Here is an 18,355-nt window from a genome sequence, read left to right as displayed (position 1 = left end):
ATTTCTCTATAAACAGAAAGAAAGTACAAGCTTCAATATATAGCATAGGAAGACAACGACATGAACCCACTCGAGCTCCAGCAGCATGTTTGGCCTACTGCAGTTCGTAAAGGCTGCTGAAAGTTGTCTTCCATCAAGTTGGGGGCAGGGGACCCTTTCCTCACCTCCCCTGCAAGGAGGTGTCACTTCCCCCCAGAAGCTGCTGTGGATCTGTTCAAATGCACTAGTTCTGCAGCACCTCTTCAAGTGCTGACATAGGGGACAGCTTCAGGGTGCCTGTTCTGGTGTAAACGTCCTACAGAAATAAGTGAGATTGTAAAATTCTGTTTTCAAGTCAGTGTATATTGTGGGTTTTTTTGTTGTTTGTTTTTAATTGCTTTGGGGGCTTTGAAAAAGCAGGCGCTCGGAACAGGAGCAGGGATTGTCTCAACCTTCTGTCCGAAGCGCTCCAGACCCGCACTTACCCCACGGAGCCCTCACGCTCGACGGCCCCCGACCGCAAAGCTCTGCAGGAGGAAAGTGAAACCCGGTGACAGAAAGGGGAACCGGCGCTTTCCTGGAGAGCGGCCCGGCTTTGCAAACCCACCGGAGCGCCGCCGCCCCACGGCGCTGCCCCGGGCACGGCTGCCGCCGGGCGGCTCCCAACGACATCGAGGCAACGCTGCAGCGTGCTACAGAGAACAGCCTTCTAAGGATTTATTTTATTTATTTTCTTTAAGCGTTCCTGGTAGGCACCAGGACCCGAGCCTCTCTCGCAGCTCAAGCGGCGGGTGAAGGCCCGGCCACGCCGCCGCGTCCCCTCGGCAGCGCGCAGCCCCGAGAGGTGCCCGCTCCAGGCCAGGCCCTGCTGTCAGCCCCACAAGATCACTCGGCGGGCGAGCTTCGACCTCCTCGGCGCTCGGCTGGCGCTCGGCGGCGGACGCGGACACCAGCCCCACCGGAGGCGCTCGGGGCCGCCCTGCCACCCCAGCCCCCACACTCCGGCGGGAACCGGCGGCAAAGAAACGCGACCCCTTTAAACACCTCCCCTCTGCCCCTCCCACGTGGTGCGGGGCAGGGGCGGGGATTCCGCCGTGCGTCACTTCCGTTTCGCTCGTGGTGCAGAGGAACCGCGCGTGGAGCAAGACGTGAGTGCCGGGGAACGCACCCCCTCCTGTCGCGCCCCCCAGGGCCGCCGCCGGCGGGGCGCTCGGCATCTCCCGGCCGGCGCGCGGGCGGCGCGCCGGGCAGCCGTGCGGCGAGGCTTCGCGTGTTCCTCGAGTGCCCGCGATGCCCAGCGGGAGGGATGCCCCGCTGAGGAGCGGGCCTGGGGCGGGAGGAGGAGCCGCCGTCGAGGAGAAGCTGCCATGTTGGGGGGGCAGAGAGGATTTGAGTGAGGGAGAAAATGGCGGCGGGGAACCGCCCGGCTCCGGTTCCCCGACGCTGGGATCTGACCCTGCCTGCTAACGACCCCCGACCCTTTTTTGTGTGTGTGCTGCCCTGTGCCGTCGGTGACCTGTAGCCCCTCGGTGCCGCCCTGCCGCGGGTTGGCCTTCGCGTCCTTGCCCGCGTCCCCCTGTCTGGGCCTTCGCTCCTTTCCCCTGGGGGGCAACACCAGTCGTGGAGAAGAGGAATAGGGGAGGAAAATGGCGGCTCGGGCCCGCCTACCTGGTGTCCTTCGTCTCTCTCCCTTTCCTTCGTCCTCACTTGGTCCGTCTCGTCCTGCCCTCCCTCTCCCCAGTGCTGTGGTGTCTCCTCAGGCTCTGCCTGGCAGCCTCTCCCGAGGGGCACCTCGCGCTCCCCATTCCTTTTCCCTGGTTTCCGCCCCCACCTTCCTCCATGTTGTCGCTCGCTCCCCCTGATGCGGACCCTGGGGTTCTCCCCTGCTGCTGCCCGCTCCCTTAAGCCCCCCCAGCGTATCAGTGTTTTCTTGTTCGACTCCCCGATTTCATACCATCCCTGTACGTATTTTCCCATTGTCCCATTCCAGTTCTCCTCTGACTTCACCCTACAGCGTGGCTTGTGTGTGCTTCCCCATACCCTGTTTCATTTTCAGTGCTACAGCTTCAACCCTTGTGCTCCAAGCTATTATGACAGAACTTAGCATGCTTTAGAACCACATTGATCTATTAGCAGTATTCAGACTCTGTTTTTTCCCTTTGCATGCGATTTATTTCGCTGCCAGCATAAAAATACTGCTATTCCACTTCCTCTCCTGAGATATACCTCTTTAATACTTTCCTAGCTTAGTTTAATTTATACAGTTTATTTCTGGGATGCTTGTTTTTATTCTGAAAGAACAAAAGAGCTTTGTATTTGTTGCAAAGAGTTTCTCGTAGCAGGCAAGATGTGCAACTGCTATATGTAACCACACATTTGCATACTGGAGAGATGTAGAAGCACACCTGGCAGCATGCATTCAAGGAAAGTTGAATGTCCACTTGTCTGGCAAATGAATAGACTTTAGAGACTGATGTGTTAAAGCTGCAGTGGAAATATTAATCGCAATACTGTAGTTCATTGTAACTGAGGTGTTTTTTCAGATTTTTCTATTTTTGAGGAGAACTTTAGCTTCATGTATTACGATTATGCAGCATGATGCTTGCAAATCCGAGTGAGCGAAATGCCCGTGTAAGTTCAATGATAATTCAGCTGGAGGACAGTATTGTATTTTTTACATTATGGTTTCTGCTGTATCCAGGAGTGTATGAAACTGGTGAGAAATTGTACCTTTTGAAAACAGTTCAGAAACTAAAACACTGCATTTAATGTAGTTGCAGCAAAAGGGGAATGAGGTGTAAGAGGAAAGTGTGTTTTGAGATTGCATGTGCAGTGTGTATTAAAGCTTTATATGAAAAGGCAGGAAAGTCTTTAGGAGGGTTTTGAATAAGATGAGCCTCTACAAACAAGTAATGGCACATATTCCTTGTATAGTGTTCTCATGTTATTTTTCTCTTCCTAGAATGCCTAAGTCAAAGGAACTTGTGTCTTCAAGCTCATCTGCCAGTGATTCAGATAGTGAAGTTGACAAAAAGGTGAACATTATATGCAGTTTATTACTACTGTATTAACTCTTATATTTCAGGTTGGGATTAAGGGATTAGGTCATGTCAGAAAATACGTGTCATTCCATATGGTTCATCAGACACTTAAAAAAAACCCTAAAACAATCCACTCACCTAACGTTTCTCAAACAACTACAACAACAACAAAACAGCCCCCAAGATTAGGGGTAGAATGGATAGGATGCTTTTTGCCTTGCACTAAACATTTTTTTCCTAAATTGCATTTTGCTCTCTGCAGGGTTTTCCATGTGATATATCTAGCCACAACCTTCCTGGAATTCTTTGCTGCTTTGTGGCAAGTAATAGAAGGCTTCTTGTATAAGCTGCCCCTGGTGGCAAGAATTTGGACTAATTTTGAGGACAAACACCCCCGTCCATGCCTCTGCATTTTGTTATCTGGATTACTTGTCCAAAAGAAAAACTACCAGATGCTCTGTCCGCCATGTGCCACTTGCTTATCTTGTTTCCATGTCCTTTGTTTCTTACAAATTCTTATATTTACTGTAGTAGCACCTGCTAGTTTCTCGCTTAAAATCTGAGCCAGCCTGAACGTCTTTGAGTTGATTAATTTTAACATATGTTGACTAGTTTAAATATATAAATTGAGTGTTCCCATTTATTTTTTTATAGTTAGTTAATTTATACATTTATATAGATCTGCTAGGCATGAACAAAAATTGAAAAAAACACTGAATTTCTCTTTTTAAGAAATGTTAGGTGGTAACGCAGGTGTCAGGTCTTCAAGTGTAGTATGTGAAGAGAGTCATTCTGCTTTAGTGAATTGATTCAAATGTGACTTGGTTGCACTTCGCAAACCAGGCGTTGTGTTGGATCTTAACATAAGAGAAAATGTTCAGGTGAGTTTGATAGGGAAATGTATTCCTGAAAAGACAGAGTCTTAATAGTCTGCTTTAATGGCCTAAGGCATTGGTTTTTTTCCTATTATAACCTTCCATATTTGTTGGAATTGTTTGCCTTTAAAAGAGTTTAGCCACAATATCATTCTAGCAGTTGAGACTAAGTTTTGGTATCTTCGTATTACTTTTTTTTTTTTTGGAGTGGGCATGATTCCTATATAACCATTAATAGAAATAGTAACTTTGTAACATCTGCAGGTAATGTGATTTACAGGTGATCATCTGAATGTTCTTAAAACATGTTTGATTTATCATGTTATGGACAGAGATTGGACTGTGATTTAACAAAAGAGAAAAATCTGCTCTAATGGAGCTGATTACCAGATCCTTTCTTCATTATGTTATGTATTATTTTTTCTTTTTTAGAATATTTGTAAGCTGTCCTGCATTTTTTGTTGTACTCAGTGGAAAGTAGGGTGAAACTTCCATCAGACCTTAATTTTTTTATTAAAGTGACTGAACTGACAGTATCACTGTGCAGAAAGAACAGGCTTTTTGACATATATTCTCATCTCATTCAGTTCTCTTTAAAGCCAAACTGTTATGGTAAACCTCACTGGGAATGGAATAAGGTTCATTTGATATTTTGTTTTTTTTTTAATTCCAGTCTAAATATACAGCATTGAATTCTTGTTTCACAGAAAGAAGATGATAATGTGGATTGCATAGTAGTAATTTGTGACCTCTAATGTAAACTTTTTCATAACTTATAAGATCACTTGTGGTTCATAATTTTCTTTTTTTTATTTTTGCTCCAAGGCAAAGCGGAAAAAGCAAGTAGCTCCAGAAAAACCTGTAAAGAAACAAAAGACTGGTGAAAGTTCAAAAGGTGCAGCTTCTTCTAAGCAAAGCAGTAACAGAGACGAGAATATGTTTCAGGTAAAGTTGATGACTCTTAGAGCCTGGTTAAGGTAACATGTTATACCATATTCAGTATAAATTTTATGAGGTGATCAAATATCTTGACGGCATAGTGCTTGGTCTCCGTAAGTGTTGGGAATTATGATGTTAGCTGTGCAGATGAGATGCTCAGAAAAAGCATTGTCAGGTTTCAGCAAAGAATCTGAGTTGTAGCAGTTGATCTAACCCTCATATCTTTGCCCATGGTAACTTGCTGGGTAGTAATTTTGTCCATAAATACAGCACTTACCATGAATATACTGTAAATGTTAGATCAGAACTATCTCTACATGGAAATGCTTTCTAATCAGGGCTCTTGAAAGGTTCTTGGAAACCAAAGTATGGACTCTTCATTCCTATTTAACTAGGTCAAGGGCAACGTGGCTGCTGTATTACAATGCAGTGTCTTGTAATAAGTCTTGTGTGTACCTTTGTTTTATGATGCAGGTTTTTCTCACTGAATATCCAAAAATATAGTAATTTTTGACATTGTCCTTGTTTTTAGGATGGGATGAATGTACAGTTTTCAGTAGTAAGATCCATTTGTGAATTTAGGGTATTGCATTTCCTGGGGTTAGCCAAGGTAATAGCTGTGTGTGCTGAAGGCTCTGCAAGAATACATGAAGCTCAGAATTACGTGTTTTAGGGGTGTGTATCAAGACTTCTTAAATGTCTCTGACTAGCTGTCTGGAAAGGAACTTAAATTTTTAGAAACTTTGGTTCTTAAGTTTGTGAAAGGATATGGGAGAGGTGCCTAATAATATGGCCCCAGCACAGAGTAAGGCAAAAATAAATGGCTTTGGGCTGTAGTTGTGCAAAATAATATGGGAAAAAAAGCTTTTCCAGAGGGAAGACTTGCTTAACTGAGACTGTAATACAGGGCAGTTATTTTTAATGTATCATTTCTCACTTGCCTCTTCACATGTAGTTGGGAGGGAGAGATTCAATTGAGAGCAATGCCTGGACTCTTCCTCATCAAAGGAAGAATATAATATTTGTAGTTCTGCTGGGGCATACTTTGAACCATGTAGGAAAAATGAGGTAATGTCTTCTATACATAATGAGGCGAACTGCAGTTAGAACTCAAAAAAAAATGTGTATAAGCTTTATTCTGTTTGTAATAAGTTGGGAAATTCCAGCCTTGGGGAAAGCAGTTAAAATGTTTGAATCTCCCCGATGCACAAAAAAAAACCAAAACCAAAAAACCAAATCCTTTCAAATAAAAGCAAAAGTATTTGCGTACTCTGATTTCTTTAAACCTTTTTGATCTAAGATGATAAATTACTAAAAACAGGCAGTAGAGGACTCCTGTTAGTCTGATAAGAACAGTGTTGAGTACAGTACAGAAAAAATACTTGCGTATCACCTTGACCTAAAACATCAGTGTTACTTAGTCTCTGTCTGCCTTTTAGTTTATCAAAAACAGATTTTTCTTTTTTATATCACTTATTGTGTTATGTGAAGCATTGTGAATTTTCTTCATGCTGCAACATCTTATGTACATTAACAAAGATGCAACTGTTTCAGTGTAGAAGTAGCACTGCAGGTCTGAGGATACTTTTCCTCTCTTCCCCCTCCCCAGGAGACTGTGCTGGAGATCTAGTTGCACGTTAATTTTTTAGGTATGGTTTTATTTGTTCTAGGACTATTAGTAATACTAGAAACTCTCCTTTCTGCTTTCCCGTGGCAGTAAAATGATCTCTGGTGTGCAAGTGACTTTGCAGTATAACTTACGAGTGTGGCTTCAGTTGATGGAAATCAGGCTGTAAAGCATTCATAGGATAGTCAGTAGTACTGTGGCGTCCACACTATGTGAGCAGCAGCAGATGATGTGAAACTTACAGGCGTGTTGTTCTACACCTTCAGGCTATGCTCTTAAAGTATACTTGATATAGAGCTTGCTGTGACAGCTGTATTTGAAAGATTCAGCATGTTCATAAAGATCTTTTATTATTTTTGTTTGAGACTAGTGTTGGTGTAATGGTATTCTTGAAACTAACTATGAAGAACAGTATAAATGTAAGTAGAAGGGAATTAATTCAATATAAAAGACTCAGTGTATTTTCTTTATTTACGTGTCTTGGCCTTTTTAGGCTTTATATGTAGGCTAGTATCTTTGGAATTTGTTGAGGGATTTGGGTGCAGCTGGCATGTGGAAACTTACCTTACTCTTGTAGGGGCCCTAAGGACAAGCATTATTCATGTTAGTTTAGAAGGATTTAGTGTTGATACATTAGATTCCTTCTGTGGCTTCAAGCCAACGTGAGCTCTGCATCATGTGCTTTGGTTAGTTTGACAGATCCTGTCATCTGCCTATGCCTGATTTGGATAAGGTTTGTTAATGCTGTCAGGATACCGTATTAATGGCTATCGAGAGTGGAACCGTGTTGCATTTCACTGGAATTTTTACTTCAAAAGATGTCTGCCTGTGTGTTGTCCCATTTTTCCCCTCCACTTAATTTTTCCTATTTATATAAGTTTGGTTGTACTTGGTTTTTGACTTTTGAGGAATATGTTCTTCAGTTTCACAGTGTAATGTCTTTATCTATCATAGGCTCCTAAAAGTAGATACACATACAAGTTTATGGTGCTCTGGAAAGGTGATTGGTTTAGCACATTAATTCTGAAACTTAAGTGGTCACCAACGTGTTTCACAATCCATTTGCTGTATTGCAGATCTCTCTGTTTATGGGACTCTTTATTGTGCTGCTTCTGACCCTGTGCATATAGTGAGCAGCTAAGAAAGAAGGATGCTTTTTTGCTGTTTCTGCATCCACAGTCTGTATACAGTTTAATCAAGACAAACTGGAAATAGGACGAAAGAATGGTGAAGAAGGTGGTTGTTGAAACTCACAAAGGAAGTCAGTTGTGTAGCTGTGAAAGAAACCACGACACAGTTCATTGCATTTTATTCTAAGAAATGGAAGCCTGGAAATAATGCTTTTAATGTCTTCTGATTTATGTAATTCAATAGAATAGTATAATCTAAGGACAAGTGATATTTAATAGAAAGCATATGTTGTCTGTGAACACTGAACTGCAGTAACTAAGCTGTGATAAGTCAATACAGCCCTTGGAATACTGCTGTGGTCATAGAGATACAAAGGTGTTGTAGGTCAGTAAAATTATTCTAGGACTGTCAGCGGCTGCTGGAAAATATAATTGTTCAGAATGAATTTGCCAGAATTGCAGGTAACTGAAAATCAAGAAACGTCAGTTTGCTTGAATAGTTAAATCAGATTTGTGTTGAGGTTTTTAACTTTAGATGTTAATTGAAACCATACTTTAGAAGCCTATTTCAAGCTTTTAGCAGCGGCTACTGTTTTGCACAGAGTTCAACTAAACATTCAAAATTTAAAATGGGCATTCAGGTGAAATCTAGACACTGATGTAAAACCTAATTTCAGTGTTTTCATGTGGAACTGTTTCCATTTAAGGTAGATTTACTAACTGAGTAAATGAACTTTACATTGTTGCTCCGCTCCTTGCTGTAGTTGAATTAAGAGATATAGTCTCATCCTTAAAATTCAAATCCTAAACACTTTTACTGTATTTGTAGCTGTAATCTGCTATATTCTATCAAGTTTCATTTTTTATAGCAAATCTGGAATTACTTGGCAATGCTCTAATATTCTTTGATAGTCCTGGAAAAACAAGGTGTTGTGGAGTACCATCACTTGAAGCTGTTCTTAAAGGCGACCTTAAAAGTCACTGAGGTGTTAAAGGGTAAAACCAAGAAATGTTGTTAATGTAGTCTAAGATATTCTTTGCCAGCAGTGCTGACGGGCTTGGGCATGGTACCAAGTTTGGTCTGAAAGAGCTAAGCTACCATGACATCATACCTTATTTTTGAATGTTACATTTGTAGTACTGTAAAAGTATTTAATAAATCAATCAAAAGTACTATCTTATAAACTGTTGTCTTGTTAATTTTAAAGGATGCTGTGAAGTAGGAAAACTGTTTCAGGCTTGTGTATCTAAAGATGTTCTTAGTGTTTTAAAATCAATTTTAGAATTAATTTAAGCATGATCTGCATAAGAAGAAAAATTACATTAAGCAAACAAAATTCTATTGTTTATATCTATTTTGTGAAATAACAGTTTATGACTTAAACATCTGTGGAATATTTTAGTTGACCAGATAATTGTTTAACCTTTTTGGTCAGACTTAATGGTAGTAAGGTGTGTTTGGGCCCTCGTTAAATAGTATCAAAATGCAAGATGCATAAACTAAGGAAGTTGAAAACTAAAGTTAATGTTCTATTAGGAAGGAATATTCTGTTTTAATAGTGTTTACTTTAGAATGTGTTCTTTCTTCTTAAAGTGTATCCAGAAGGTACATGCAGAATTCTAGTAATTTCTTACATGAATTGTAATTTTATTATGTAATTTCTGATTCTCAGATTCGCACTATAGTTTGAATTTATGTGAACAAATAGTCTTTTTATCCGATTTGGAAAATCTTTAATGCACCTAAATATGTGGTGTAATGCATTGTTGTCAGTTCCCTTGCTGGTCTCCCCCTCTGCGCCCCCACCTGCCCATAAAAAAAAAAAAAAAAGAATAAAGTGCCCTCATAATTCAGTAAAGCGACTGTAGTGCAGAAATTATGGAATTCCAAAGTCATTTCATACTATGCTGCATACTGGTAAACTTAAAAGATTCAAATGGTTTTTTGGAACACCTGGTACAGTGAGATAATATTTTAACCACAATTCCAGTGAAGTGCCGTGAGGACTTGGGAATAAACATGGGATAGTTGGTGACTAACTTTCATTTCCATCTGTATTTTCTGTGTTTAAAAAAAAAGAGAAACAAACAAAAACCCCTCTAGAAATTTTTATTATCCTATGTATCTAATTTGCTTTCTGTACATGGAATGTACCAAGATTTAGATTTGGGAGTATAGCTCCCTCTTTCCCTGTTTGTTCACAAATGCTGCAAACAGAGATGGTTATAACAGAGGCAAAATTTTATTTCAGAAAGCAGAAAATTAGTGGCTTTTTAAGAAGTAAACATGTTAAGAATATAGGTATTTTTAGCCTAGGAGAGCTACTTTTGCATTGAATACTGAACGCTCAACTTGTTTTAAGTTGTTCATCCATTTATATTGTCATTACTTATTAGCCTACTGACTACTCTGGATTAAGCTTCTGATCTAGTTGTTTCTCTAGTGTCTAAAATAGGCTTCAGTGTGCAATGTCACACGTCTGAGTCTGATACTGCTGGGAAAAGTGAGGGCTGTAATATGTAAAATACCTAAAAGACTCTTGTATGTGTTTTGACAGATTGGCAAAATGAGGTATGTCAGTGTTCGTGACTTTAAAGGGAAAGTCTTAATTGATATTAGAGAATATTGGATGGATCAAGAAGGTGAAATGAAGCCTGGCAGAAAAGGTATTGTTCCGTTTCATGTTATTTTGTATTAAAACATTGGCTACAGTGTGCTGGAGAATGTTGTGTATCAGATTTTTATATTTTGTTACTACATTATATTTTTAGAGTAATATTTTTTTGTGCTGCCTTCTGTCAAGGCCAGAGCTGTATTCACTTCCTGTGTTTTGCCTACTACTTGTGAATGAATTTGTTATACTGTACTGATTTTATTTGTAATTTATAAACTTGATCAGAGATAAAGTCTGAAGTTAATCCGAAATGTTCCAAATGAGTAGTTTCGCTTTGTAACTGAGGCAGTTGTTGAAGTAGCTCAGGCATTAGTAGTCACAACATAGACTTCGTGTATGAATGCAGCCTTAATAGTAATTATGCAAGATTCTTCTCTACAATTTTCTTTTTGTCTTAAGTGTTTATTTTTAATGCATTTCAGGTATTTCTTTAAATCCAGAACAGTGGAACCAGCTGAAGGAACAGATTTCTGATATTGATGATGCAGTAAGAAAACTGTAAAGACAGACCATACAGAAACTTTAATCATTTCAGTTGTTTAAAGCGAACTTTTTTTTTTATATTGGCTTTTGTTTTCTAAAATATTGTTTTCCAATCTATTGTATATTTGGATTGCAAATCGATTTGTAAGATGAATACTTTTCTTATGTGCATTAAAAGTGTATTCTGAGTGAGGCTATTTGTGTATACTTTACTAAAAGTAAGAGTGTTGCTTTCACCTCATGATGTAAAATAAACAAAACAAGTAATATGTAAAGCATAATTGTTTATGGCTGTTTGATTGAAGGTGTTTGCTGATAAGACCACCTAATAGCTTTAGTCTTCGTTTTAGTTTCAGTTTAGTTAATGGTTAATATGAATTTGTTTTCTGAGGAGATTTCTTAAAATGCCTCAATTTATTTTTTTTTCTTTTATTTCATACTCTTTGGTATTGCCCTGACAGCTTTCTGTTTTAAGACTTGATACAAACAGTGAAGACTTGGTAAAACACATTTTTGTAGATAATTTTAAATACTGTATTTGCTAATTTACCCTATTTATTCAGATGTAAACATTCCTGAGTATACGACTTTTTTGCATTACTTGCATGGAACGTTACGATAAACAGTAACACTTGAACACAAGCCACACACAACTTCTTCCCATTTTTTTATAGCTTGCTTGTCTTAGAAAACACAATTAGCCTTTCTTATTGAACCCTAGATTTTAGAATGTGATGCATAAACTTTTACAGTTATAAACATATACCTCAGAGTAAGATAGTATTTAAAAGCTCCAAATGTGGTTGTTAGTTAGCTATCCTTTTCAAGCTCTGCGTTAAATTCATTCTTAAGCACATACAAGCTAGTTATTCTATAGAAAAGAACAGTTGACCTGTCTTTGTAGGGCTTTTGTTCATTCGAGAGTATTGCATAAAAATCGATGCATAAACTAGGCTGTTACAGGTCAAACAAGATTAAAATCACTTCAACCAAAACGTCTGGATCTCCTGCTTCTGCCCTGTCCACACTGCCTGCCCAAACCACTTAACTTGGCATGCTTTGTGTGGCTTATATGTGCACAGCTGTTTTATCTTTTGTACAGAAGATGCTTTGTGCTTATAGTGGAGCGCTGGTACATAGTGGATCACGAGTAGCGAACTTTGCTTGTCAAACATTGCAATGTCTGGAAGAGAAGCTTCTGTGCAGTGGAAGCTCTCTTAGACAAGATGCTGCCACAGTTGAAGGGCTTCTTGGTAGGTGTCACAAACAATGGAATGAAGGAGGGACAATATGATGTTTGAGTAGAACTTGGAGAGATAAGGGGTGTGCCAGTGCAGAAGTTAACAGTGAAAAATCAAAGCTAGCTGACATGTAATAACTACAGTGAATAAATGTTAGTTAGCAGAATTAGAGAGGAGTTCATTTTTCTGACTTAATTCAGTTAATTGAAGGAAGAAGAAGCAGCTTCATGAAAATTTATATTTTGAGATGTGTAGTGAATGTACAACTTAATTGGTTCAGCTGTAGTTTTCAGATTTGTTGTTAAACTTCATATATTTTTACAATTTTGTATAGATAAACAGGATTTACTATTTGTTTAATTTTGGAATATCTCAGTATGTTTATACTGCAGACATGTGTGGAGGTGCCATACACATAGTATTCCTCTGTTGCAGTTTGTAATTCAATACAAATAAGCATTGAAGGGTGAGGAAGAGTGACTTCATCAAATTAAATTTATAGTGTTTAATTTAAATATTATGCTAGATACTTCTACCTGCTTTTTAACTTACCTATTGTTGACATATTACAAATAAAGATCTGAATTTGTGTAGCTCAGGAAATCTGAATTTTTAAGAACTGCTTGAGGGTGAATAAAAGGGTAAAGTGATGTTTTGTGGTAGCAGGTGCGTTTTTGGGCACAACGTTCTTTTTTTGAGTTACTCTTATAGGTGTGTGGGGATACTTGGACTAAATAGAATAAATATGAAATATGTGCTAAAATTTCACAGATAAGTGAATGAAATAAATTGCTTTGGGTCATGGTTGACAGGCTCTAGGTAACTTGTATTTGTGGTATGTATATATGAATTTTTCCTTTAAACCTGAAATTTTGCAACCAGATTTTAGCCATTGTACCTGAAGACTTTCATGTGGCTACTCTAAAGTGCATAATTATATTAGAGGAAACGTTGTCCTCGCTTTGTTACTGTTGTAGTAGGTCATTGGATGGCAGTTGTGTGTCAGAGTACAATGTAATTGCATTCAGAAGGTGGAGAATTCATTCATTTGAGGAGTAAGTGAAAAAGTTTCAATATAGTGATTAGTTCTCTCGTGGAAACTGGTGATAGAGGTGTTCAAATAAACAAGTATTTGTTAACAGTCCTATTATAGATAACCCCCTTGCTGAATTTTTGATAATTACTGGAGCTGTTTATCCCATTTACTTGATGAAACTTGGAGCAGTTTGACTTTACTTAGCTTGTGTGTTTAAAAATATTTTTCCTTTTGTCTGTAATAATCATAAAATACATTTTACCTGAGCCAGTCTTCTGCATGAATGTCCCACAAGAAAGGTAATTAAATAAACCAATCAGTTTCACAAAAGCTCAAAATGAGTTGAGTTGAATTGATGACTGATGTGCTTGTTATTTGATAAAAATTTGACGTGTTTGTTGTTATTTTGAAATAACCAGCTGGTAGTGATTTGTCATGCAATTGTCTATAGCTGTAGTCTTTCTAATTTGAGAAGAAAATTCAGATTTTTTTTTTTTAATCTGTTATTGGAGACAAAATGTTAGTTTGGATACCTGTAGAAGTAAGTGTCCATGGAAGAAAACTCTGCATATGTGAAAAGGCTGTGTAATGTAAGATAAAACACTGCTCCCTTTCCCATTAAGGTGGTAAAATAAAGATGCATTTGATTTTTGATATTTGTGCAGGGGCATATTAGCAATATGTTTTATAATTTAAGCCTACTAAGGAGCTTAGGGAGAAAAATGCATCACAGAGTTGCCAAAGTACTGTATGTGTGATAAATCAAACTGTCATGTATGATGTTCCTCTTATGTAGAGATGCTCATATTGAAATTTAGCAAATCCAGTACTAAGTTTCATATTTTTGTTAAAGGAAATGCCCCAGTTACATACTTCTTATGTGATATGTTAGCAAAAAAATTCATGATTGTAATTCTGGTAACTCAAATGTCATGTTGTTAACCACGTGGAATGTTTCATGTTTTGCTCTGGTGATATCCACTGCAAAGAGACCACTGGAAATATGATCTCCAGCTGTAATCACCTTAATGTTCAAATAAAAAAACAGTTAAATGGTATACATGTAATAACAATTTGAACACTTGGAAATAAATGAAGACTTCTGTTGACATAAGTGTTATTTTTAATAGAACTTTAGCTTCACTAAAACTTTTTTTTTTTTCCCAAATTGTTATGGAAACTGATGTTTCTTTCTTGCAACTGTTGTAAATTGGAAATTTGAAAACTTAATCATCTTATACTTGTTCCATGTTTGTGGTTGGGGGATTGATAGGATAGCCTGGAGGTAGAGAAGCTTTTCACTATGATGGAAGAACAAGTGGTGTGTAAATATGGAAGCAGCAGATATAAACACACTTTCAAATATCAAAGAGAAGGAAAGTGCCTGCTAACCCACTGCTGTTAAGAAAATGGCTGATTATCTTTTTCAGTGGAGTTTTGTTTTCATCTGACAATAAATTAAGCCTAGATTAGATAGAAAAAAGCTAAAGCTTCTCACACATTTATATATTTGCATTGGCCAGTTAGGTCAGTGGAGGCTTCTTTGGGAAGGATGTTTGGTTTTTACATGCTTGCTGTGACTGGTTTGTAAGGAGTGGATTAACTGATTGTAGTGTCAAACTGAACAGATTTTTTTCAAGTAATTTTGATTAATTTAGCAATTTCTAGCCACAGGCACAGAAATTACTGTGGCTCAAAGAGAAGAAATGGAGTTTGGGGTTGACGGAGGGTCATCGTGTCCTACCTATTTATCATCTACTGCCTTCCACTTATTGATAGGATTCGTCTTTCGCTGGATGTCTGGTGAGCAGGTATGGAAGAGCATTCTGATAGGCAATGTCTTTCCTGTTGTGAATCAAGCCTATGTGTCCTTTGTATTGTTGTGTAGAAGTGTAGGAGACATTTGCTGAAGAACTGGAATAAATGGTCCATGGCTTAGTGGTGGTCTTTCAGGGAAGCTTAAATTGTGGTTCATTTAAGAAAAATGTTATTTTTGTAAGATCTTCTTAATTTGGTATTCATTGTACTTCCTCTTTGCTTTCAATGAATCCATGTATTCTTCAATGATGGGATGATAAGTGAGGTAGGAACTGAGGTTGGGCTGAGCACTCAAGTTTTTAAGAACATTGTTATCCTTTGGAAGGAGGTGGGCTCTCAGTCTTAAAGGTGAACACAGCTTGCTGAAAAACTGGAAGTTGGTGGGGTGAACAGACTGTTCTTGGAAATCTCTAGGTGTATTTGATAAGGTTAAACAAGAAAAACATTTTATGTCTCTTTGGGCAGCATGCCTAGTAGACTACTGTTAGTGATTGGTTCAGTTGAGCAGAAAAGCTACTTAAGTGAAGAAGGGGTAAGATACTGCATAAGCCCCATTACCTTTGTTATCTAAGGAGGAACTGTCTCACATATGAAGATTTTAAATGTTTTATGATTTCACTAATAGGCTAATGTGTCAATTTTCAGGCTGTAGACAATAAAGCCCATTACATTTTAGAAGTAGGAAGACCTAAGTTTTTCTATTCACTAAAATATCCTCACACAATACATTTGAGAGAGAGGTGAATGACATTATTAAGAACAAACTTGAGACTGACGTGGCCCTAACAATTAACTACTTGAAACTGAAAGTTAGGTGATATATAGGAGTAAAACTTAGTTGTCTCTTTGTAGTGCTGCTTATATGTGATCTTTGAAGCTTTTTGCTCTCTCAACATAAAGTGTCTCTGTGCAGAGTTCTGCTGTTTCCTCTGCTTTCCATTTGCCATCCCTTACTGAGATCTGCAGCTCCCTTTGCATTTTCTTTGTTATTTGTATTCTGACTGGAGGCATCGCTTCCATCTCTTGGAACAGAAGCATCTCTGACTACACTCATGTCATCACAAGTCAAAGATACCTTAAAGATTGTTTTCTAATTATGGTTGGCAGATACAGCTGCTATTGCTAACACGGGCCAATTAATGGTCATATGTCTTTATCACAATGCTAAAAAAATAATATAAAGTATATGTGAAATAGCTGGATTACTCTTGCCAACATGCATACTTCCCAAATGCAGTAATTTCCTTTGTATTAGCTTGGATTATTGCCTGCAGTGAAAGCAGTGGACAAATGCTTTTCCCCCTGAAGTGAATACTACCAACTTGAAAAATACGACAGTGAGACTGTTCCTGGGGTAAACATTATTAGAGCTGCCACCTGGATATCTGGTTGCCATAAGCAAAGGTATTTGTAATTGCAATGGTTTAGGTACTGGAAAGAAAATTCAGTTGCCTGGGTAGCCTGAAAAGTTCCTGAGGTGCCATGTAGGACATGAGCAGCATTTATGATGATGTAAAGACTGCCCTCCTGTCTGTGCAGAGGAACCTTTGAACAGTCTTAATTTGCAGGGTGCTTGTCCCTGCTTGTTTTCTTTGTGATTGAGTCGCTCCTCTGAGACTGTGTACAGAATGCGTAATATTTTTTTTTTTCCCACAGTGTCTGTTGTGTTACTATCCCATAGTAATGTGCATTTCATCTGTCAAAACAATTTGCAACCTATGGAAAATGTTTGTGGCTTATCTTTTAAAATGTTTTGGAACAAACATTTTGAGTTTTGGGGGCAATTCTTTGTAAATAGGTTATCTAGGTATTTTCCCTGCTCCTCCAATAAATTTGTTCATGCCTTTGTTATTTTAATTTTGTGGCACTGTTTTACAGGAAGCTGAATTTTTTTTGTTGTGATCATTAAGGAGTTTTGAATCTCCTTATTTTTAACATGCTCCAGTTGTAGCTTTCGAAAATGGAGTTGCAAACTCATGCTTGGATGCATTTCTTACTAGATTTTGTTAAGTTCCTGATTGTTATCTGCCTGAGACTGCTGTGTAGTCTAAGCACCTGTTTATAAAAGAGAGAAGTGTCTGTCAGGACTGTAAAGTTGCAAAGTTGTGATACGCTATGTGAAAAAGTGAGGAGGGGAAAACGTGCAGCTAAAGAAATGAATTACTTTCTGAACTTTTTCAGGACATGTTCCAGAAAAAATATTTTTCCCATTTCGAAGGTGAAAAGTAAACCCAAAACTATTAAAAAATGCTAAGCTTAAAGTTGTACTTCTGTTCAAACACAAGTTCATCAGACGTGCCCTTTTTAATGCAATATTTTTGAAAAAATTATAGTGATTTTTTAAAAAAATAAATCTGCCTACATGAACACTGTTTAGCACCAGAAAATTTTTAAAGCTAGTTGAATCTATACCAATATATAGTTAAGTGTTTTCATATCTTCTTTTGATCCTTTGAAGCATTAATCTTAACTGAAGAAGTAAATTGCTCTGATGCTTTGTGAGAAGTTTGTAGCTTTCCACAGACGGAGTTCACTTGACTGCAGTAAGAGACTGTTAACTTGTGTGGAAGTTCTCGCACAAAGAGGCTCCTGTGTGCTTTGGGCAAAGAGTTAGGTCTGCTTTAGGTCAGTGTGGCTTCAAAAGCTTGGTATCAGCAGTTTGCAGTATTGATGAAGGGCACAACTGACTTTTGAAGAGTTTTTGGTGTATTTATTGAAGTCAAATTTGGATGGAAATTATGAATTAAACATTCAATTTTGTGTGGTTTTGTCCTCAAGGGGATGGAGATTAGCACATGGTCAAGAAACTTATAATTCTGCAATTGGTATATAGTTCAGACAATGTACAGTTCTCTTTTGCATCTGGTTACATATCTGCTTGAGTCACGGTCCATGTACTTCCATAGGCATCATTGACCGGTGCAACATTTAGGATGGAAATCCCGGTGCAAGGTAAGGTACTGTTTTGTTGCCAAGCAGATCTTTTTTCATTATGGATCTTTTCCATGCATGCAGCACGTATGGAAGGTGTGAAGTGGAATAAAATAACTCTTATTACTGTTTTTCACAGGAAAAATACACGATCTGAGTTGAAAACCTTCCTACAAAACAATTTGACAACCTGTTGGTGTATCTTCAACAGTGAATGTAATATTTCAGATAAGTGGTGTGGTGGTTTTTTTTTTTTTTTTTTTTTTTTTTTTTTTTAATTTTTTGTTTTGTTTTTTTGGGGGGGGTAAACCTCAATAATTACTTTTCAATAACTTACATTTTCTCTAACAAATATTCAGACAGATTTCTATGTAAGTGGCTACTAAATGCAAATTCTCTGCTGGCAACATTGCTTAAATAATAATTTGGTGCAGGTTAGCCGAGCACGTGAACAGTAAGTTTGTAATGATGCTGTGATGGATGCCCTGGTTCTGACTGACAGCAGCACTTAGGTTCAGTCATCACTGACATGCAGGTGATGCTGATACCAGCCCTGCTGTGGCCATGCAAACCCTGAGAA

At 38.4% G+C, this 18,355-nt stretch overlaps 1 protein-coding gene across 1 annotated transcript; it reads left to right on the top strand.

Moving 5' to 3' along the window:
• The first annotated feature begins 1,042 nt into the window (after positions 1-1,042).
• Positions 1,043-10,942, top strand: SUB1 (SUB1 regulator of transcription). The gene is made up of 5 exons (XM_082075785.1): positions 1,043-1,127; positions 2,942-3,014; positions 4,721-4,840; positions 10,150-10,258; positions 10,689-10,942. The coding sequence occupies exons 2-5, from the start codon at positions 2,943-2,945 to the stop codon at positions 10,766-10,768; spliced, it is 381 nt and encodes a 126-aa protein (XP_081931911.1). The 5' UTR covers positions 1,043-1,127; position 2,942; the 3' UTR covers positions 10,769-10,942.
• The last annotated feature ends 7,413 nt before the right edge of the window (positions 10,943-18,355 follow it).

The sequence above is a fragment of the Streptopelia decaocto genome (assembly GCF_964273445.1).
Source record: "Streptopelia decaocto genome assembly, chromosome: Z".
In the NCBI taxonomy this organism is placed as follows: domain Eukaryota; kingdom Metazoa; phylum Chordata; class Aves; order Columbiformes; family Columbidae; genus Streptopelia; species Streptopelia decaocto.
The sequence above is the reverse complement of the archived record's forward strand: the minus strand, read 5'-3'. Positions and strand labels throughout refer to the sequence as shown.

What these genes read in the sequence shown, in the direction of transcription:
- SUB1 (XM_082075785.1), top strand. Translation starts at nt 2,943, where the DNA reads ATGCCTAAGTCAAAGGAACTTGTGTCTTCAAGCTCATCTGCCAGTGAT. An exon ending in ATAGTGAAGTTGACAAAAAG is followed by an intron (nt 3,015 to 4,720) that starts GTGAACATTATA and finishes TTTTGCTCCAAG; the next exon opens with GCAAAGCGGAAAAAGCAAGT. An exon ending in GAGACGAGAATATGTTTCAG is followed by an intron (nt 4,841 to 10,149) that starts GTAAAGTTGATG and finishes GTGTTTTGACAG; the next exon opens with ATTGGCAAAATGAGGTATGT.